Source organism: Larimichthys crocea, chromosome I, assembly GCF_000972845.2.
Source record: "Larimichthys crocea isolate SSNF chromosome I, L_crocea_2.0, whole genome shotgun sequence".
Classification (NCBI taxonomy): Eukaryota; Metazoa; Chordata; class Actinopteri; family Sciaenidae; genus Larimichthys; species Larimichthys crocea.
In genome coordinates, this window is record NC_040011.1 from 14,098,725 (window position 1) to 14,122,052 (window position 23,328).

A 23,328-nucleotide genomic window follows, 5' to 3' on the forward strand; every position below is an offset into this window, starting at 1 on the left:
AGTTCATATTAGATTTGATGGGCTGTTTCTGTAACGCATACACGAGTGAGAGTCTGCAAGTGAGAGAAGGTAACTCACAGCAAATAGTCAAGGACAAGATTCAAAGTAATGACACTAAGTATTAGATTACATTTGATATATAAATAGATCCATCTGGGGAAACTGGGTTTCTGCAGAAGCAAATATTAATAAATCAATGAATAGGACAGAAAGAACAGCAAAGCAAAATATAATAATAATAATAATAATCATAATAATAATAATCATAATCATAATAATGGTTGTGGAACTGTTCTCAGCTAATCAAAAAGTTTCCCTTTGGAAAAAATTGACATTTTTAAATGTGTTGAAAAAAAAGTGTATTATAGTGAGTGTATGTAGTATTTTTTTTTAATCATATTTATTTTTTCTAATTAGGGACTGTATTAAAATAAAAAAACCTTTCTGATCACCAACATAGTGTAAATCATAAAAACAATGAGGACATCCAAAGCTGAATCGAATTTCACACACAGGTGCAGCCATAGCAGTGCTGCACTGCAGTCAATGTATCAATAAAGAAGTAGGTCAAAAGTTTGTGAGACACGCTTATTTACTTTTTTTTGGGCAGGGACTTAGATAAGAATATTGTTCTGTACAGTAAAAATGAATCTATAACCAGCAGCCAGTTGGTTAGCTTAGCCTAGCATGGAGACTAGAAACACTAACTCTGTAAAACAAATCTGGCTAATCACTAATTGCAAAATCTGAAGTATAATTATTTTTTATTTTATTAAATTATGTGCCACACTACTAATTCACTGGGAGCAGTGACTTCCTGGAGTGTCCACTGGTTGCCTGGCAACTGCATGAACCATTCTAGGTAACATCACTGATGACATCACTGATGACATCACCATTGTTTACCTTTGATAATTTGATTCTAAACAAAGGGACTGCTCAAAACACACATACAAATATCACACATCAAACTATACTGGCTTTACAATACAAAACACAGTTCTAAGTTCATACAGACATTTTGTATTCATAGGAAGCAAAAAAAAAATAGTAACCCCAAGACATCTGTCAATATGGGTCATTCCATGAGCATTGCAAAGGAGAACAACAGTTTCAAAAATCGAGCTCTTCATAATTCTTTGCAGGAACTCCAAAATATTCTGGAAAAAAGTGAAGTCTTTCAAGACCAAAGTGATGCACTGACAGAAGTGAATAAGTTGTTGAAACAGCAAATCCAGACCGAATACGAAAACGCTCAAGTTTACTACAAGCATATGATGGAACAACGCAAGACCCTGGAAGAAGAAATTGTAATGCTCAACAAGAAGTTGCGTGATGCAGAAGAAAAACTAAGAAACAATCCTAATCAAAAAGAGGTGATTGAAGTTGAGGTCGTTCAACGCCAACATAATGCACTTACAAAAGAGAATGAGTTCTTGAAACAGCAAAACAAGAGCCTACAACAACAAGTTCAGGAGGTTAACCAAAGGCTGGCTGAGGGAGAAAAGACCATGAGGGAAAATACTGAGGAGTTGCAAAAATGCAACAATGCAATGCAACAAAATGTGCAGAAGCTTAAAAATACAGAGCAAGATCTGAAACACTTGCAACATAACTATCAAGTGATGAAGCAAAAAAACAAGTCTCTGCACCAACAAAATGAGGCCCTGGAACAAGAACTTAAAATGGTCAGCAAAAAGTTCAGTGATGCAGAAGAAGCCACAAAACGAAGAGATGCTGTTCATCAAAAAGAGCAGCTTGAACTCCAAGACTTTGTATGCAAATTTAATGCAATGAGACAAGAGAATGAGTCACTGACAGAGCAAAACAAGAGCCTACAACAACAAGTTCAGGAGGTTAACCAAAGGCTGGCTGAGGGAGAAAAGACCATGAGGGAAAATACTGAGGAGTTGCAAAAATGCAACAATGCAATGCAACAAAATGTGCAGAAGCTTAAAAATACAGAGCAAGATCTGAAACACTTGCAACATAACTATGAAGTGATGAAGCAAGAAAACAAGTCTGTGCACCAACAAAATGAGGCCCTAGAAAAAGAACTTCATCAGTTTAACATAACGTTGAACAATGCAGAAGAAGCCATGAAACTAAAAAACAATGCTCTTCAAAAAGAAGTGCATGAACTTCATGTCTTTAAATGCAAATATGACTCGATGATGGTGGAGAGCGAGTCTTTGAGACAGCAAAACAAGACTCTACAACAACGAGTTCAGGAGGTTATGAATATGCTTAGACTTCAAAAGGGCCTGTGTGCATCTGAGCAGTTAAAAGCTTGTCAGAGGGAAGAAGCACTTTATGATAGATTAAGGATGTCCAACATTCAGCTGAAGTTGAAGATGAAGGCAAATGAGGTGCTCCAGAATGAAAAACAGTCCCTGGAAGACCAGTTGAAGAAACAGACAACCAGTTTCTTTCCTCAGTGGCTAACTAGTCCACTGTCAAGTTGGGGACAGGCAGGTTTGGTGGCAGCAGTGTAACACTGTTGCCTCACGGTAAGTAGGGTCTTGGTTCCATTGTGGGTTTCCTCTGGGAGCTCCGGTTTTCTCCCACAGTCTTTGGACAAAAACAAAAAAAATGCTACAAATTAGAATTATTAATAGATTACAGATGTTCAACATTCAGCTGAAGTTGAGTGTTGTAACACTGTAACACTGGCACCTCACAGAAAGTAGGTTCCTAGTTATTTGGGTTGTGGGTTTCCCCCGGGAGCTCCGGTTTTCTCCCACAGTCCAGAGTGAATAGACAAACAAAACAAAAACAAAAAAAAAAAACATACTACATATCAAAATTATTATTCAAGTGCAATTTTAAAGTTATTATTTAAATTTCTGATAAAATTAAAGATTTTAGTCTAGAAACAAACTAATGACTGTTATAATGTCCATTTGTATAAACGTGAGTGATTGTTGGTTGCAGCTTGGTAGAGATCACTTTAAAGAAGGTCAAAAGAAAAAAATAATCACTACAGGGATATAGTATATTTTAAGCAAATAATAAAATTAATCTACAAATGAAAGGAGGGCAAACTAACTATTTGCATGATTGTGAACACCCAAATAAATAGAATAAGAGTGAGCGAGAAGTGTTGCCACATCTCCTGTCGCCTGTTGGTGCACAGCTACATGTGTTGTGTGTTTGATCACATGCCAGCCTTTATTCATATGTAAACACCAGTTTTTGGAGTTTGTGTGCATGTGACTGCAGCATGTGTGTTTCTTAAGCCTTATTCATACTGGGGATGCAAAAGACAGGAAATCCGACACAGAATCAACGTAATACACTTCCACCCCCTTTCAAAATAAAACACAATATGCAGTTCATGTAGCCTATCACAACGTCACATCAACGTTACGTCATGGCCGGTGGCACCAGGTCAGCAGTCAATCGATCAAAGGGTCTCAATATGAACGATGAGACTAATTGTTGAAGTGGAACAACACACAATAATTTAATTTACAACACAACAGATCCTTTTTATAATCTCTTCCACGTCAGAGAAGCGTATATTCAGGATTCTCGCGTGATCTCACGTGAATACGGCGGGCTCGTTAAGCTGTCGTCACGAGCAAAACCGTGGCGCAGCCGTTCCGCGTGACACTGTGTGAATCCCCAGGTTAGTATTACAGGTCGACACACGTGTGTGTGTGTGTGTCTGTGTGTGTGTGTGTGTGTGTAAGTATTGGTATGAGGCAGCAGTCTGAATCCACAGAGTCTCATTAATAGCTTCATTAAGGCCAGAGAGATCTCATTTGGACTGAGTGAATTATTCAACCCGTGAGTCAGTCAGAACCCTGTGGACACCTGCAGACACCTCCCAGGTAGAGAGAGCGAGAGAGAGAGAGAGAGAGAGGAAAAACTGACTGCATGAAATATTAAAATGGCAAAAACCAAGTGAAAGAAGTGGCAAGAGAGACAAGTAAAGAGGCAATGGGCTATTAACAATGTTAATTTGATATTTTTGTTTGACTGTATGATGCTGAACAGGCTGATAATAATTAAACGTTCTTTAGATTTTAAAGAAATTTGACATTTTAAAAAAACGTGCTTCTTTCAATGAGTCTTGGTTTCTCCTGTCTTTCCCTGTCTCTGCCATCCCCTCTGTTCTCTCTCAGTATTACTGTGTAGCCATGTGTTGAAAGCCTGGTGGCTGGGGAGTGTGACACTTTCTTTAAGCGTGTGTGTGTGTGTGTGTGTGTGTGTGTGTGTGTGTGTTCTCTGTGACTTTGTGCACACCCCAAAGTCACAGAGTGGCACAAGTCATCATTCAGACATGACATTGCAACTTTACCTGTGAAGTATTGTTTGAGTCCCAAAGACACACTCATGCTCTCTCCCTCTCTCTCTCTCACACACACACACACACACATTTTTTAAACACACATATGCACTTACACATTGAAAAACACTTGCACGATACACGAAACACATACATTCACTTTATGAAACTTCTCCCTCTCTGCGAAAAAAACCCCACATGGAACAAATGCACACAAAAACATGTGCACACACACACACACACACACACACACACACAAACATGTGCAGGGCAATCAGTATGACTAAACAGCCTGTGTGGAGCAGTGAAGGCTCTATCAATCATTCCTGAAGTTGTGAGCAGATAGGGAGCCCTAATAGCCTTTGTGTGTGTGTGTGTGTGTGTGTGTGTGTGTGTGTGTGTGTGCGTGTGTGTGTAGCAGTGTACAGTATGTGTGTATGTAGGTAATGAGTGGTGTATGTTTGTGACGAAGCACAGGAAGGTGGAGGGATTACTCTCAGCCTGTCATTGTGTGTGTGTGTGTGTGTGTGTTTGTGTGTGTGTGTGTGTGTGGGGGGGGGGTGTCCTGCGGCCACTTACAGCCTACCTCTCTCTGACCTCACATGAGAAGCCAGAGATGAAGTGCCAAGACAGAGGTTCCTCGAACTAAATAAAATATTTAAAAAAGTCAAAAAATTTGATCTTTTCTTTTTTTTTAAATCTGATTTTAGTTTTTTCTTGGTTTGTAGCGTCGATACATGGCGATGGAAGAAGAGGAAGTCAGAGGGAGTTGTTGTCCCGTAGATGGACAGGGTAACGGTGTCCAAGAGATGAGTTCATAAAGTGAAGGATGATGAACGATGTGTACCAAATGTGAGGTTATATAATCAATACATTTGCGATCCCACCAAGAATGCATCTGTGTGTTCGCAGCAGAAAACTGCAACATGCCTTCAAGAATAACCTCCACACTTTATTTTTGTAATTAGTGTTACCGCCTGCAACGACTTTTATTGTTGCAACACTGTGCGAAATCTCTTTATCAAATATGTTGTTGCGTTTTCTAAAAATCCTCCTGCTCACATTTCAAATACGGGAAATACGTTGGCCTTGGAAAGATATTAAAGGGAAGGGTGAACCTGAATTCAAAGTCTGAGATGAGCCGAAGACAATTTGATGCGTGCATGCCGGGGGGCATGATATTCAGACGTCTTAATAACTTGGAGAACAAGTTTGAGGACAAAATGTCTTTTCAGACTTTTATTTCAGCTGGTTGCTGTTCGCCTAATGTGTGATTCATCGCCTTTCAAGCGCTCGTTCAGGCAACAAATAATGTGTGAAACAGACTGTGTGTGTGTGTGTGTATGTCTGTGTGTGTGTGTGTTCATAGCTTTGAAAAAACATGCTAAAAAAGCCATACAGATTTGGAGCGTGTTCTTTCTGCTTTTTATAAATCAGTAATATAACGGACATATTGGGAATGCGTGTTTTATCTCACCTTTCAACACATTTTAATAGCATCAAACAAGAGACACACATTTGTGTGTGTGTGTTTTCTTTCCCGAGGAGCAATAAACAGACAGGCATGAGATGTTTCCACTTCAGTGTTTTCTCTGTTAAAGCTGCACTAACATTAAGCTGGAGATACAGTCGATCTCATCTGAAAACACAGCTTTGTGCAGAGGCAGTCACACATCCAACTCACCGAGAATGAAGTCAGTCAGTCACTTATTGGAGATTCAACCATTATTTCATGCACAGTTACACAAGCGATAACAGCCAGGGAAGTGTGACGAAACACAATTATCTGTCCATAGGTGCGCATATAAGCACGTCATATGAGATTTGTGAGAAATGAATCAGGAGGGGTTAGCGGGATGAAGAAGATCGGTATAAAGGGAATATTCAAATCGTGGATCCACGTAGGATCTCTTGACAGAAATTATAGAAATGGAGAGGGCTGACGCAGAGTAATGGAATAATATACAATCAATTATTCATTTATTCATGCAGACATGTCACAGTATGCATACGAGCACTTGAGGAATGGAATGGGATGGATTGGAGGAAATGTGGGAGTAAGAGAGGAATGAGAAGATAATTGGAGCAAATATATTCAGGAAAACTGGTGAGAGCATAAAGTGAGGAGACGACATTTACCTTCGTCACTGTAACGTTTTACTGCAAAGGGAAGATAAAGTAATCCACACTGCTGCATGAGCTGAGTCAGATTTATCATATTTTTAGACTTTGAATCGATGTTTTATTTTATATATTATGTTTCTTTGCTGGTTTTATGTTAAATGTGTTGTTGTCGTCCCAACAGCTAAATTCAACTGGGCAGGACTGCAAGACTTTCTGGCTGACAGAGAATGCCCGGCTATTACCATTTTTGACAGATCACGCAACCGGCCAGGTCAAGCAGCACGGAGGAGGTCGAGCTGGCCAGAAGTCAGCAAAATAAAAATGATTGAAAATCCAGTAAATTTTCAAAATAAAACACCTCTGGTAGACATTTTAACCTACTTACCACCGGTACATGAACCAAGGAAACACTCAAAGACCGTTGAGCCACCCTCCTCAACCCCTGGCCTGTAAACAAGCAAACCATGGCGGGAGTTTTGACCCTTCTGTCCCTTAACAAAACAACCCAGTAACCACCATGTGCTGAGAGCCACACATATGTAATATGGTTGGAAAGATGCTACTGTGAAAGGGACAGAGAAGGACAAGCGAGAGAGATAAGAACACAAACAGTGATTGCTTCTCATTCGAAAAGTCATATGTAATCCAACACGAGTGAGAGTTTGTATGTTCTCCACGTGCCTGCATGGGATTCCTCTGGGTGACCTCCCACAGTCCCAGTTGTCTGATGTGTCCAGGCTGTGCCTTTTAGCCCAATGTCAGCTGGGATAAGTGAATGTGGATAATGAATGGATGGTTATTTCGTAGGAAAACACACTTAGGATGCATTACACAAGATAAAACGATCAGTTGTCATGCCCGGCATCCATTAACATTCACAATGTCCTACACCTGACAGGTAGGGCTATTTTTGGTAGCCTCAATGCTATCACCTCTTTCTGGATCAAATCTTTTTTTTAAAATCTCACTTAAAACTTGCAGGAAAGCAACAAAGTGGTGATTTTATCATGTTTTAAGAAAGATTATTGTTTGCTATTAATAATCCATGTCCATTTCTCTATTTATTGCTATATAATAATGACTTTGTATTGCCCTGTTTGTAACCTGGGTTACACTGGCCTTCACCCAGGACACACCATCGGAGCTAAGGGAGGCCATTTAATGCCCACAGGCACTTTCCCCTTTCTAAATACATCTGTATTCAACTCCAGATTAAATTTATTCTCCAGCTGAAGAAAAATCCCTGTGTAGAAACAGTTTGTAACACCCAGCTCATGTACATAAGGGGGGGCCTGGGTTACTCTTTTAAATAAATAAAACACCACACAACCAAACTTTAAATGTAATGACTCTTTAGTTGTAAGTTCTTACTCTTAAAATAAATAAAAGCAAATTAAATAAATCACTTGAGTATAGTGAGATTGTTGTATTTAACAGAAATAGTATCGGTTTTACTATTTTTCAGTCTCTTATAACATCAAATAATGAAGCGAAACTTAAATACAGGATATAAGACGTACACGGGTATTTTTAAAAACTGAGACATTTCCCTTCGTTTGTGCCTATCTTTTACACGCAAACGGTGAATTCGCCTCTGAAAACGAATCTTTCTGGAAAACTATGGTTTTGCGTTTGCGTGTAAATTGAGATAAACAGAGTTTTAGGCAGCCGATGCGCCAAAAGTGCGACCAATGTTTACCTTTTGCTATGACGATTTATTGTCCAGAAAGGAATAGGAAGGGACTCTATTCGTTGTTGTCGAAATGAGAATTCTGATTGGCTTGCAGAGCGTTCTCCTTCTTCCTACACTGCCGCCCATAGGATTGGCGTAGTTATGATGGCGCCCGATGGCGTATTTATGCGGGTTGATGTAAACGAAAACTTTTTTGGAAACGATGCTATGTGCACGATGTTATTTTGGAAAACGGAGGGAGGGAAATATTCGTTTCTCAACATACCCGGCTATGTGCAAACGTAGCCTAAAAGGCACGTGCAAATCCAGTACGCATTAGCCTGTTAGCATTAACAGTTGGTTTTATACTGTACAGCTTAGTTACAGTTTTCAAAAACACTCATATATATGAACTCTGGTCCACCAAATCACTCCAACACGGACTCGGTCAAATTAATCCCCTCACCTACAGACTGCCCTGCGATTGGCTGGAGGTACCAGAGCTCTACACATGCCAATACTGTCAAAGAAATGAATGATTGACAGCCCACAAATCAAGTAATAATACAGTGAGCCTAAATAACACACAATGACTCATATCTCACAAACACTATGAAATGAAATGGCATAACTTGTACTTTAACAGATCACTTCTTTTGCATTTTTAAATTGTTCTGCATTTTAACCACATTTATGAACGTTTACCCACTTCAATACATAATGAACTTTTATGAATTATGAATATTTGTTATCAACATAAATCAATTATTTCAGCAAGGGCTACATGTTGTTTTAAAGATTCCACTAAATCAAAGAACCATCAAAATCTTGATTTATTTATTTACACTGATGGAGCACTGAATGGTTATTCTGCTTTATTCGGCCATAATAGATTCTATCACCAAGGAGAAAATAAAAAGCAGTCAGGAATCCGCTGACTGCTGCTTGAAATATCTCTGTGAGGTCAATGAGAGCTCAGGAAAGAAATGTTAATGAGCGCCAAACACGATCTGGGAAACCACGCATTTGAAGGAATACAGAACAGCTGTGTCAAGGATGAAGATACTGCAAACCGACTATTGATGCTGCAGGTCCTGCTATTATGATAATCCTATCAATAACATCAATCAGGAGCCTTGAAAAGATGGGAGATATCATTGGACCACTTTTGCTAAGTCTATGATGACACTGTTGTTATAAATGGAAAGTACTCTGATGTTTCCACAAGCAAAAAGGGTTCGTAGTGTTTTTCTATTTGGTTCATCAAGAACGTAATCTATAAGGTGTGAAGTTGTTAACGCTAAGCTTGTCTTTGCTTGATGCTTCTTTGTACATCATGAGAATCCAACATCTTCAATGTATAGATCATATCTCCTCTAGAGGCAGCTCAAAGCAGAACTTATCTTTTTTTTTTGGTCACTTCGATAAAATGATCATTTTAGTTTAACCAGCAACAACATGAAAGATTTGCTATTTGTTGCGATTCATTGCGTACCCCAGTTTCAGGGTACAATTGACTTATAAACTGCTGTTATAGATAGTTGTACAGGTTCATTGAAACACTCAAACATCAAGCAAGTGCAAGAACACAAGACATAGCAGCCAGCTTGGTATTTGTCTTGCTAATGACTAAAAGTCAGTCCCAGATTTACTGCCCAGCAACCTCTTGCATGCCCACTCTTTTCTTTCTTTCCATTGTCCATTTCTCTTCAGCCCAGTTGTGCTCTGTCTCTGCTGAATCCAGTTAAGTTGCCTGCTCGTCCAGCTCTAGTTCAGGTGCCCAATCTGGCCTGAAAACGTCCTGTTCCTGTACCATTACAAACACTCCCCAGGTGCTCTGAACAGCCAGAGGACATCGGAGTGAAAACCAGAAAACATTTTCTCCGTGAAATATCCAGATCTCCTAAAATCAGTGACATGTTTGATGGTGTGTGAAGCTAGAAACAGGCGTATGAGGCACAGAGGGAATGACAGACACACCATCCGCCTGATTGCACGTCAGTGTAGCATCAAAATGATTTAAAAATCTGATATTTTATGGAAGAAAAGTTACACAGTATTGCTTTAAAGTCAAAAGCTGAAAACTTCAACACAGGCCACACATCAGTTTAGCCGAAGTCTTCTATTGAAAACCACATATTCAAAGCACAATAGATCAATGTCTACTTTTCTCCATACAAATATAGCTGACATTTAAACAGCTTAACCTATTTCCCCACTGCAATGAAGCCCTTAAACATTGAAATGTGACATTCCAGATTAAGATGCACCGATATGTGCAGCATTTCCAAAGGCTCCGCGTGACACGTAACCTTCACCTTGTCTCTGGGGGCGAGTCGAATGAACTTAAAAAAAAAAGAGAGAGAAAAGAAGCTGTGAAGAAAAGAGGAAATCTGTATGGATCATTTGGTGGACATCATGACCATAAAGCAACATGCTGTTGTGTGATTACATAAGACCACACAGTATCAGACCCTCCATTTCTGAGTGGCAGACTAGCCACCAACATACCACAACCTTATTGGCCGACAGGGTCATAAACTTGACAATCACATATAAACCTGAGATGATGGATATCTTTCATTTCATTTTTTATTAGAATTAGTGAGATTAATTAAAACCAGGGAGACAGCGCTAAGGCTAAATGCTCTCTTTTGTATTTAAGGGAAAAAACAAAAACAGACACAAAAAAATGTTTTTTCACTTTGTAATTTATATTCTACCACCTGCTGTGGAGGGTTGGTTCAGGGCAATATTTAATCCCTGCTTTGGGATTCATTGTTAGCTCACCATCTTAGGTGGATCAGAAAATATCTGCTATGACAAAAATCTATAAAAAGGTCACAGGAAATAAATAAGTTCTTTAATTTGAAGGTCACGGGAAAAAAAAAAATCAATATTACAGTACAAAGTGAAGACAAGGCTGTATATGTCTAATTAATATTATCAATCATTTAACATTTAACACAATACATATAGTCTCAAATCCTCAACAGGTTTAAATATAACATAATACACCATAACATACCATTTAACAGTCTAACACTGAGTACCTAACACTCTTAAAGTAGCTGTTTCTCTAAGGGAGTTATGTATTGCCATCTACCATGATTCTAGTGTCAGCAACACCTTTATTTGTATTTGAATACATGTTAACCAAAACCTTTTTCTATTTATTTTAGGGCTCCCAACCTTGAGCTGGATGATACCTACTGACCACACATGGGGCATTTGACACTGAAGAGAGTCAGATCTCTTTACATAGTTCTTTCTCCAGTCCTTAAACATTCAAATTAGGCAATTACAGTTTTTAAATGAATGCCTGTGTGCAGTATTCTCCCTCTCAGCATTGCTGAGGGCTCCATGTGACCTAAAAGACCAACCTTGTCCCTGTGGGTCAGCCAAATGGCCGAGAGGAAAGAAAGACTTGACAAAGAGACAGAAAGAGGCTGACGGAACAGGAATAAAGTATGGAAATTAATTTAATTCCCTGCTGAGTTATATCCCTATGCAGTCTCTTCAGTCGTCCTTTTTCCAGTTGGTCGTTATCTTTATCCGTGTCTGTTCCATCTCTCTGCCAATGAAAAGCCAATTACATATGGGCATGAATGTACATTTCAAAGACCATTAGTAAGTGATTTCAATTGAAGGAGTTATTGAAGCACCTGTCTTTTTAAGAGGATGCAATTGCTTCACAGTGAAGGATGAAATCTCCCAAAGGGAGAAAACTCATCCATTAAATATTTATTGTGAAATTCTGCATGCCACTTTTCGCCAGGAAAATGTATCTGCACTTTATTTTAATAATATATTCAGCAGTGATGGCATGTAATTCACTTCCTATTGCATATGATTTTCAAAAATGATACAGAAGGTTAAACGTTAAGTGAAAGAGACGTGTCGCACAAGTGCACAAGCTCTGCTCTTTCTCAGCATCGGTATCAGAGGCAGATGTCTTGAATGATATTTTTTTTGGCGTCGGTTATACACCTCATTTGTTGAGGCACCATCTGCCGTTCGAGCAAATCTGCCCAGATGGGGGCAGACAGAACCTGCTGGTGTCCAGTGGAAGGCTTAGGGGTTGTTTGTGCACAGCTGGAAAGGTCCAGCAGAGAGACGAAAGCTGTTTTGATTGTGCTGAGGTAGATGGCTGCACAGACCTGAGCTTTTGCGTAAAGCTAGACCACATCCTGGTGTAAAGTTTTATTTTTTTTAGGGCCTGGAGATGCTATCATTGCCTGGAGGGGAGAGCTGCGGGAGCTGAAATAGTGCTGTGTTCTGAAAATGAACCTGAAAGCTGCAAGTTGCCCTTTTCACATTTTCAGAAATTTATACTATGTCTAGAACCGCTGTTAAATATGGAGCTCGCAGCAGAAAAGGATGGTGGTTGGCATCTTTGCCTTTAGGTGATAATGGAAAAAAGATGAGAAATAGAGAGGTCAAGTAATAAAGATGAGGAGCTGTGAATTCACTATTTGAGCTGCACCCAAAATTGGGTATTTCGCCTGTCTTGCTGCTTTTCTTTGTATCCTGTGGTGCTTTACTGCTTAAATAAGGTTTTACGTTCTGTTGGAAAAAATGTGATCAGGAACTTTGGTGTTCCATGGTTGTTGGGATCTGTGCCTTTAGGTTTAGGAAATGTTTGATAGGGGACGGGGATATGATTCATCAGCAACCATGGTAAATGGATCTGTGTAAGCGCAGTGCATACGTTGTCAAGAGCTATTGTTAAAATCTATTGTTTTCAATGAGGCAACCTCCAACACGGAAGTGCCCAAAACTGCAGTTCCTAAAGTGGCTACTTTAATCAATCTCCATAGGCCCCCATAAGCTGAATTTCTATATAACTCACCTGTTTAAATTATATTATGCCTTAAAGTGGCATGTTTGAGTAACCATAAATTCAGCAGTACATAGTGTTTCCTTTTCACACTCTACAAAGACATATAAAAGATGCGTTGTTGTAGCAGTGGGTATGAGGTCAGCCAGACCTGGACTTTTTACAATACCATCGAGAACACAATAATGTGTTTTAGTAGCAACTGTAAATGAAATGTTTGCTCTACAGAGCTCTCGGCCACCATATCAACAAAATATGAAAACAAGATTTCTGATTTAACAGCAGCTGTAAAACTTTAGTTTGACAGACGGGTCATCGCCCCGTAGGGGACAAACTTTTTTTCAAAAGCTGGCGCAACCTCAAACAATTGTGAAATCTTCCTGTTAATGAGCTCCTGTGTGCTGTGCATGAACTTTGACACTGCAGTCGAATTGTTCTGGCGGAGTCTTCCTCAGAAAGTGGAAACGTCCTCATTTAGTGAAGGTTGAAAATGTGTTCGACCTCCCCCGTCACGACTTCACAGTAACGTGAAGTCATGGTTAGCCAGGCCAGTTTAAAGGGGACATATGACCAGACCGAGACTTTGAAAGAGCCCCTCGAAACATGTATGAAAAATAATCCACTTTGAGTAATAATACGATGGTGTGGGTTCATAGATTGTTTCCCATGATGAAGTCGGTTTAAAATGAGTTCATTAATTTAGTTCTAATAAAAAAGTAAGCTTGTTTCGAGTTAGCTCCACGGGCTCAGTTGCTGAGAAATATATGTGTCTGGAGCGGTGATACATTCGCCTCTGAGCTTTCATTAGTACATCTGTTTTCTGTGTGGGCTGGAGTTATGCTGTGGCATGTATGAAAATATGAAAACAAAAATACTTTAATGATACAAATCTGTGAAAACTTTTATGGTCCTTCATCATATCCACTCAGGTGTGTGAGTGCTGGTGATTAGAACTGAACTCATGTCAAACTGTGTAAAATTACATTTATTTACACTAACGTGGGAACAAACTATCTGTTTTGTCATTTGGTATGAAGACTTAAGTGGCTCCTTGCAGAGATCTGTTAAAGATCCCCCCTTTGCTGAAAGAGTGGTCAAACATTAGGTATTTTTGCTGCTTCTTTTTCAAAAAAAATCAAATGGCCATGACTCTTTGGAATCGTCAGAAAAGTTTAGACTCATGGATCGAGGTCTAGCATCATGCAGACGGTGCTGTCTGACTCAGTGGTATGCCGGGGCCAGTGATTTAGTGCAGCGGTGGTTTCTTCAATGCCAGCTGCTAACAGCAGCGTTGGACAGCTGTTGGCTGAGAGTCTGCGGAGCGGCAGCACATTTCTGATCGTGAGCCAATCAAATCAAACCCAAATAATGGCTCAGAGTCAAACCGGCCTCTAATTGGCTTCGTGTTTTTTTTTTTCTGCCCTGCGCAAGGTGGTGTCGTTCTGCAAATTGTTGCTCCCGATTTCTTGTTCTGCTGAATGGGTAACCAACAGAGAAAAATCACTGTGAAGTCTGCATTCGAGCCATGAGTTCTCATCCTCTTTAAGGAACAAGTGCCCAGCACACGTATATGTCTACATGGGGTGGCTTACATGCACCAGACTGCCCGACGTGTCAGCTCACTCGACAGTAAAGGCTGTTAGCACTGGGGAACTCGATATGGTTAGAGGACAGCAGGGACCTCACATTGACATGTGACATCCGTGTACTGTAGAAATCAGTGGGCCATCTAGTCTAACACTCCGACAAGGTCCCTGTGTATCATCCTAATGGCAAATTTCTAGTTGTCATGTGTCCTGTAGCCAGGGAGGGTCAGCGTGACACTTTTTATGCTACCACCAAAAAATGTATGAGTGTGTGCAAAACCACACTGGCAGCATATGCACAGGACTATGCAGCAGCAGCTTCAGTGCTCCATCTGTGTCTACACACAAGTGTGTCTTGTGTTTTCCCATGTCTTGACTGCACTCAAACTGAACACACATTGCAATTACATGCAACAAAACAGAAGAAAATGCATAATTAAATGCATGGCTAAAAGACCCTGACCCCATGATATTCTTTGGAGTTGCTCCCAAAAACATGAGTAGGTAAAAGGAAACTAAAAACTCCAGAATATCAATCACCGGCCCCTCACCTTTCTTCCATGCTGCTCATACTTTCAGCTTGCCTCGTCATAGTCTCTCTTTATATCTTTCTTTTTAAATCAGTTAGGAAGCCAGCTAAATAACAGTCTTTAACTAACATAAAGTTAGTTAAAGGGACAGGACCAACTCGCTTCCTCGTATCGATGTGGTACCCGTTGCTTGCTTGCTGTGTGAATGGAGCTGTACACAAGTTGTTGCAGTGATCGACATTTAGCACTGCGAACAGAAAGAACTTTGGCACTATGAACACTGTAAAACTGCTGTAAAAATTGGTTTTGGAGTTGGAATTTTGGAGCCGAGTTTGATGAATGTAAGTCTAATATTCACTATCTTTTAGCTCTGTATTTACTCTCCATATACAGATACTTCTATTATTATTTATGTGAATATAAGTGCAAGTATTAGCAGAGAAATGAGTCATCATGCTGAGAGACTAATATAATATTTGCTTCTTAAATGTAGTAGACTAGAAGTGTAAAGTACCATAAAATGGAAATAGTAATACGTGAGTAAATTGGACATTTGTTCTTAGAGCTTTGTCACTAAAAACACAACAGTAAATTATTTTAGCTCTATTTATACAATATCAATCGATTCATATTCTAGAATTTTCCAAATTAAGATTTTCTACAGAATTACAGCTACAAATAAACAACTTAACTTTTTTTTAACACAGACCACAGACTACTGCATGCATGTAGTTAGACTGTGGTTAGATATTCAATTTTGGCCCATAAATATTAACCTTGAATTCAATATTTTGTTGGGAGTACTTGATGCAAATTGCCCACAGATTGTAAATACAATTATTCTTTTGGGGAAAATATTTATATTCAAGGCTCAATCAAAAGGGATTTGAATTAGTTTTTTTTTTTTTTTTAAATAAAGTGCGAAACCAATTTCTTTTGGGAAAAAATCATTGCGACAAATTAAGACAAAGTAGAAATACATAACAGAAAATGGGGGGGGGGATTTGAGTATATGCATAATTATAATTTTAATTTTCGTATATATTTACATCTCTTTTTTTTGTTTAGTTTTGTCTGTTTCTCCTTTGGTCAATGTGTTGTCAGTGTATATGGTTTGTTCATGTGTGTTACTGCCAGTTTCCATTAAATAAATAAATAAAAAATAGTAAAATCGCAGCCTGAGAGCTAAACAACCCACTGTAGAGCTTCTGAAGGAAACAGTTGTGTCATGTGATAATTCTTTGTGGGTTCATTAGTACGATGAACCCCTTTGACATTCAGTTAGTTTCACGTTTTCAGTCGATTCATTATTATGAAAATATCAAGTTTCACCACTACAGAAGAAAGGGACCAATGAACAACAGGCAAGACAGAAAACCAGGCGATCGTCACTGGTCCTGAGCATCTGCATCATCATCATCATCATCATCACTTTGATGTTACAAACAGGTTAATGTTTTCTTTTGGAGTTCAGCCTCATTTGCAGTCATTAGTTTAGTATGAATTAAACATCTGCGTGTTTCTACCACTTATTCTTGTAAATGAGAAGGTTGCATTTGCATAGCAGATGGCTTGATGCTTAGGGTGTGAATAAACTTAAGGAGCAATGATCTCTAGCTGCCTGTGTCTTTATCACTTAACGTTCTGTACCGCTCTCTCTCCTCACTGCCTGCTTCACCTGCAGTCTATATAATTTTACAGTAAAACTGTAACTTCACCTCACAGGTGAGTTCACAGATTTCACTTTTTTTTCACACCGTTCAACCTGTTTTCCACATCCTGCAACGAGATGCACTTTTGTTCAGGTCGTAAAGTTCTGATCAGGTTCCTCTCTCTGTGTTGGCAGAAAATTTCAACATGTCATTAAATGCATCCCACTAAATGTAAATGTCTGATGGCCTGAATGTATTACTCATTTGTATCATTTGTGAATACTCAGTCTAATCATCCAGAGCCGGTCCCAAATCTTATTTTGGATGTTCCAAATCAATTTTTTATCAGCTCTGGGATTCTGGGATGTTGTTAATTTTGCTTCCTAAGGTTACGTCTTGTAACATTTATTTCTTCTAAGATTGAAAAGTAAACCTCTAGCCTTGTTTGTTCTCCAGTCAGGGGTATCTTGTGAATCTCTTACTGATAAAGTGAGAGGTTCAGTATGCCAGAGAACATACACTGAATCTTGGATTTTATAGATTTCTGTCCAATCCAATTACAGTCTAATCTTCCAGAACACCCTTTCAGCTTCAGCAGAAAGATCTTTATTTATTTAGATCCACAACCAGGATAGCAAGTACAATTACTGCCACCCACAGAGGCAAACATTATATCATAGTAATTACATTCATATCATATTAGATGTGCAAAAATTGGAAGATTTTTTTTTTCTTTTTTTTTCTTCCAGCAAAGGGGTTTAGAGTTGAACTCACTGGAATACCTCCATCCCTGGTGGTAATAAGTTTGCTCTTTCTTATTGTCATGAAGTATTTAACACGTGAGCAACAGTAGCTTCTTCAGTCCACAGTGATGTATCCTCGCTTTACTCACCACTGGAAGGAAAGTTGCTTTTGGAGGGAATTAAGTCAAACAAACTGCCCTAAACACCACACTGCTTCATTTGTAACATGCATACATATATCATGGCTGTCAGATGAAAAGCACATATGTATGTCCAAAAAGGAGGATGACTGCAATGACACACATTTAACACCAGAAATGAAAGTCTATGTTTACACAGTCATCTGAAGCATATTTTTGATAAATGTTTCCACATAGCACATTGGCCTAATCTGAGCAATTTTACTATTTTTGATTGAAACCAGTATAATATAGATTAAATATACCAGTGAAAGCCCCAGTGATTTAGCACAAATTGCATAATATTGTTATGGAGAAATTGCTGAAGTCAAAGGTCAATGGTGAGGTCAGGAAGGAAGAAAGTGTTCAGGAGCCTCTGATGTCTTATGCTGTATTATTTATTGACGCTTGGCCAAGGAGAATTAGAGACACTCTCAAAGTTCATCAGAAGTGCCTGAGTCGGTCTCACATTCTGCCCAACTCATCCTGGTGGATCGACTTTAAACCCCAAGATAACACCACAAATACTACACGCCCAGAATTAGTCAAAGAGAATGTCTTTACCCATGGAGGTGTTATTCAGCATATTCTAGTCACACAATATGCTCTAGGGACACTGATGTCTGTTTACACAGATTGGAACGTCAACGGCAGCTATCTATTATGTCTAGGAAGGCAGTAACAGGTCTCTTCGACCCTGACCACCACAGTGTTGAGATATGGTGGCACCTAGTCTAACACAAACAATTAATACTGCTGAGGAGCTCAAGGCCCACACGTGAACTCATGTAACCTAAGGATAGAAAATTCCATAACAAATATAAAGCAAAAGGCGTCCTATACAAAGCATCTCTACCTGTAGCTTCACTCTCCTCCAGTGGGCTGATCCTGTTCAGTCTACAAAAAGCAGAACTATGAGTGGATTAGATTGTTTGTTTTAAGCAAAAAACTCAACATTTATTTAACAACAACTGCAAACGAAACAGGGAAAGCCATCTTAAAGGTGCCCTGTGGAGCTTTCAGTGTCACTCACCAAAACACACTGTGTCTATTCTTGAGCTTTAACAAGAATGTTTTGTGCATTTTCTTCCTCATAAGCAGATTCATCCAATAAATGTCACAGCTGGTGCTTTGCATTTTAACCCAGTCTCATGACCCTGTGTTATGAATTTGTGGCCACCATCGGTCAAAATGACACCAAGGGTGAGATAAGTACGTGTGTGTGTGTGTGTGTGTGTGTGTGTGTGTGTGCCACACATGACAAACTTCAACTTCACACACACACACACACACACACACACACACACACACACACACACACACAAACGACCTGCATGACCAGTTGAGCAAATATCACACATGAGCGCACACGTGCACACAATGGCACTCGTGCATAAATCTGAAGGGCACAGCCAGCCAAATGAGTAAATATCACAAACGTGTGCACATAAATACACATCAGCATTCACACACATAGAGCCGGCCACGCCAGATGAGTAAATATCAACGGTGAAAAAAGTGATAGGCTGCAAACAGCCGCCAGGCTACAGCAGCGACAAACTCCAGAGGGACTAAAGAGGCCACCAGCAACCACCAAGAGGCTACAAAAATCATCTGTGGGCATAAATCAGGGGAAAAGTGGACCTCTAAATACTGTAATCAGAGCTACGGAAATGTTGGCTTGTCATGGTAGGAAGTGCATGTTACTAATAACATCAACAATGGGTGTGTAATGAAATGGAACTCATTGGCCATCATTAACTATTTACACCCGCGTCTTCTTACCATGACGTGTCCAAAAGGCTTCAATTATAACAGACTGCTGTTTTTTTTTATGTTATGGTACATAAAATAATATAACATAGAGCTTTTTCTTCCTCGTAAAATATTTGCAATGCCAATTACCAAATACCGAAATATTAAAAATTGCCCATCTGCCCATGCATTTGCTGCCGTCGTCTTTTTCTTCCCTACCTTTGTTGGTGGATTACAAGCAAGCAGTGTTTCACTCGCTGCCCACAATCCACATATTATGATTAGGCCTGTGTTGAAAAAATTTTCCGATTCTGAATCGATTTGCATATTAATTCCTTAAGATCGATTTGTACATCTAAAGATCGATTTAATTAAATTAAAGTTTTAATACATGTTCCCCCAGTGAACTAGTCGCATCATTGAATTGAATAACTATGATGCGTTCATGAACGTGGGAAAAAATAGAAATTCACTGGAAATATAATAAAACTACAGACAAAAGAACACTTAAGGAAAACTCTACAACTACCAGCCACTTCTGTACGTTCTCTTAAAATAACTGAGGCGATTGCGGGTTACATTTGCAAATATATGCGCCCGTATTCCGTTGTTGAAAACGAGGGCTTCAGGCAACCAAAAAAATAGTTTTAATAACACTAACCAGAATCGAGATCGGATCGGATCGGATTATGATAATTGATTCTCAGTCTTGAGAATCGGAATTGAATCGATTCTTGGAATTTGAATCGATACCCAGCCCTAATTATGTCACAGATATTTAAATCACTTTTATCGGCTCAAAGACGTTTATACAAATAAAAAACCTCCATGGGTTAAAAATTCATAATAGCAGGTGTCATAATTGGAGTTTGAGGTTTCCTACCAACAGTTTTATAGAAATGCAAAATTGGATGCAAGGCTAAATTGAGTTAAATTGTCTGATGACGCTTTGGCCTTTAGAGGCAATGGCAAATGGTTTGGCTTTCCAAACCAAGTGTGGCCAGCAGATATGTGGACAAACTGTACAAAAGCTTTATGACTTTATTCAGTTATGCAGAATATATCTGTTGCTTTTCCCTCTAATGTCGTCCAGCTGCTCAGCTTCAGCTGTGATTTACACATTGTATTCTAGCAAATATGTTCCGCCTCTTTCTGTCTGCACATGGACTGATTAACCTGCATCCATCCGAAGCCCGCTCCAATGTGACTGGACTGCACGGACTACAAACCAGAACGCTTTCAAGATCTTGATCCATTGGTGCTTTCCCCATGCACAATACAAATACAGAAGAACAGTCATGGTAAGAAACTACACAAAGTACCTTTGTTATCAGCAGTTTGGTAGCCAAATCTAGTGAGTATTTAAATGCATTGTGTCCCAGCAGCAAACTTACTTACTTCTATTGGACGTATTGCTGCACTGCAACTCAGCAAGGAAACTCTCCTCAGTGAAATACTAATGCAAACACTAAAAAGGCTTGATTTGGTGAAGACTGTAAAATCCTTGTATCAGCTTTCGCTTAACTTTAGAATCCATTTCTGCACAGAACAAGGACTTTCAAAGTACGTATGACATGTGAGAACTCTATTGTATTAAGATTTGAAGCTGCTCTGATAATGTGAATCTGTGTGAACAAAATAATGGCAAACTCTATATATCAGTAACGAGTTAAGCACATGACATGTCTATAAGGTTTCTGAAGGACCCTGCGGCTCGGAGGTAGAGCGGGTCGTCCGTAATCAGAAGATCGGCAGTTCGATTGCTGCTATTAGCACAATGTCCCTACGCCTGAATGGTTTTTGCTGGAATGCATTAAACCATTACACACACACACACACACTGAGTTTCCCTCAGGTATTTCTGAGTGTCATCACGTTTGTGAGAAAGACCTTCAATCCATTGTTAGCCCAGTGGCTAATTCCCCAGAACAATAGGCAGCATGACTCAGTTTTATTGCTCTAAATTAATAACCAAGATGGCAGGGTAAGAATATTACCATCAGACAGTGTCATCTGTTTTTCAAATGACTGCAATTATTTATTACGAAATGAAATTAGAAGGCTGCGTTAGAGAGCTGCGAACCGACAGGAGAGGAACAAAGGCAGAAACAGATCAGAGAGACAAAGGCAGGCATGTGTCGCTGGCTCACGTTTGAGGTTTGACAATATCTGTTTAGGTAGTAATGTTGTGAGTAAAGAAACGTGTTGCTGAAGTTGCAGCGTAGATCAAATCAGTATCATTCAGGCCTTTTAATAAACTTTTTTTAGGATCCAAATTGTGGAGAATTGCTGATGTTGCCAAGGTCAGCTGATGGCCCACAGGGTTCATTTGGCAGCTGTCTTAGATTGATACCCACACGAGTAGTGAAAAATGCTGACGACAAATAAACCCACATTATCATATAATTTTGACACCTGGAATAAAATGGAAATGTCACTGATGTGGTGCAACTACTAATTATTGGTGAAAAACAAGCAGATAACCCATTGTATAAATATAACAACATAAATTTTGCTATTTTCTTTAGCAATATTTTCTTGCAGTAGCCAAATTAAACTAGTTTATTCGTGTTCGGCAGTTGAAAAGTTTTATAAATAGATACCATTCAATCCAAATGAAATCTTCTGAAGTCTCAACCTCATCAAAAGTTCCCATTGGGTTGTTTTGTGTGTTTTTTTTTGCAATAAGTTTGCAATGAGAATACAATCCAAACAAAACAAAGTAAAAAATGATCTTGTATCTTGCTTGATACAAAATTCTTGCCAGGTTTTCAAAAGTGTTTCCAGTCAATATATTAGAAGCCAGCTGCAGATGTGCAGAATCCAGAGCGGAAGCCCGACACGCTGTACACTTCACAAGGAGACCATCCTCCTCACTCAAGTGTGTCACCTAATTGAACTTTAAGCCGCGTGAGAAGCATGAAGCTGGATCTCATTAAGGCAGCGAGCATGAAGGATAGATCTCTCATATCTGTGTTTTAATTGCCAGCTCTCCTTTAAAATCAGATTAGCTGGAGAGAGCAGTGAAGAGCCAGATAAGACAAAGGAGTAATTGAATTAGAAGCGAGGCGAGAGGGAGCATGAGGCAGAGGCAGAAGGGACTGCTTGTACAAAAAGAGGAAACAATAATAAAACCGGCTGGTTGTGAGAGAGGAATCAAGAGTGTTAGGGATTCAGAGAAAGATGTCAAGTGGGTGAGAGATGGTCACTAATAGTCTCTCCTCTGATAAACACAGTGCATGGTCCAGGTCACTCGTGCCAGGGTTGACGAGACAGCGTTGGCTGCAGTTTGGGCATCATTATTTAGTTTATTACAGGGTTATCGTTATGGCAACAGCTCTGTCCGCCTCTTGAGAAGATAGTGGTTACCAAAGCCACTCATCATGTTAATGAGAGAATCGAGATGTCTGTTATGGTCTGATCAGAAATCCAAATAAAAGCAGCTCTCTTTTAATCTGTAATGGGTGCAGGGCGAGCGTGCATGCAGGCTCAGGATCAACATAGATGAACCTGTCGGTGTCCTGCAAACAGGCCTGTGGAGAGGAACGCAGGGAAGCACAGAAGAAGTGGAAGCTGATGAATTATCTGAAATATCTACTTTCATATTTAATGATTTAAATGCAGATTTGACAATATATTTAGAGGGCAAATAGACCAAATTACTTTCAGTTACTTTCATTTTAGAGTCACATGGTGGACATGTGTTTAATTTGAGACTTCTGCCTCCACAATGTCTTCATCTGTTTACAACAATAATAAGAAATCCAGTAATAACAACCTGGGGACACTTTGTCAGTGGAGACTTTTTTTTTTTTTTTCGTCAGTGGAAACTTGCCAAACAAAGCATAAAAACAAACATAGATATCAGTGTAATTATGTATATTTCCGCTCATGGTTACAGATGAAAATTTGAACTCTCTGGACTCTCAGGACTGTCTGTGTTTAAAGACATT

At 39.3% G+C, this 23,328-nt stretch overlaps 1 protein-coding gene across 2 annotated transcripts; it reads left to right on the plus strand.

Annotated features, from left to right (window-relative positions):
- Nucleotides 1-426: 426 nt before the first annotated feature.
- LOC113744578 (golgin subfamily A member 6-like protein 22) lies at nucleotides 427-6,719 on the plus strand. Of its 2 annotated transcripts, XR_003461667.1 has the most exons (3): nucleotides 427-2,510; nucleotides 6,287-6,401; nucleotides 6,600-6,719. XR_003461667.1 is itself a non-coding variant. In XM_027274808.1 (2 exons), exon 1 carries the CDS (start codon nucleotides 1,074-1,076, stop codon nucleotides 2,493-2,495), a length of 1,422 nt encoding a protein of 473 aa, XP_027130609.1. In that variant the 5' UTR covers nucleotides 427-1,073; the 3' UTR covers nucleotides 2,496-2,510; nucleotides 6,287-6,438. The 2 variants fall into 2 exon arrangements, 1 of the variants encoding a protein (XP_027130609.1); XM_027274808.1 differs by lacking the exon at nucleotides 6,600-6,719 and having other exon boundaries at nucleotides 6,287-6,438.
- The last annotated feature ends 16,609 nt before the right edge of the window (nucleotides 6,720-23,328 follow it).

Excerpts from the sequence above, each read along its gene's own strand:
- LOC113744578 (XM_027274808.1), top strand. The coding sequence starts at position 1,074 with ATGGGTCATTCCATGAGCATTGCAAAGGAGAACAACAGTTTCAAAAAT.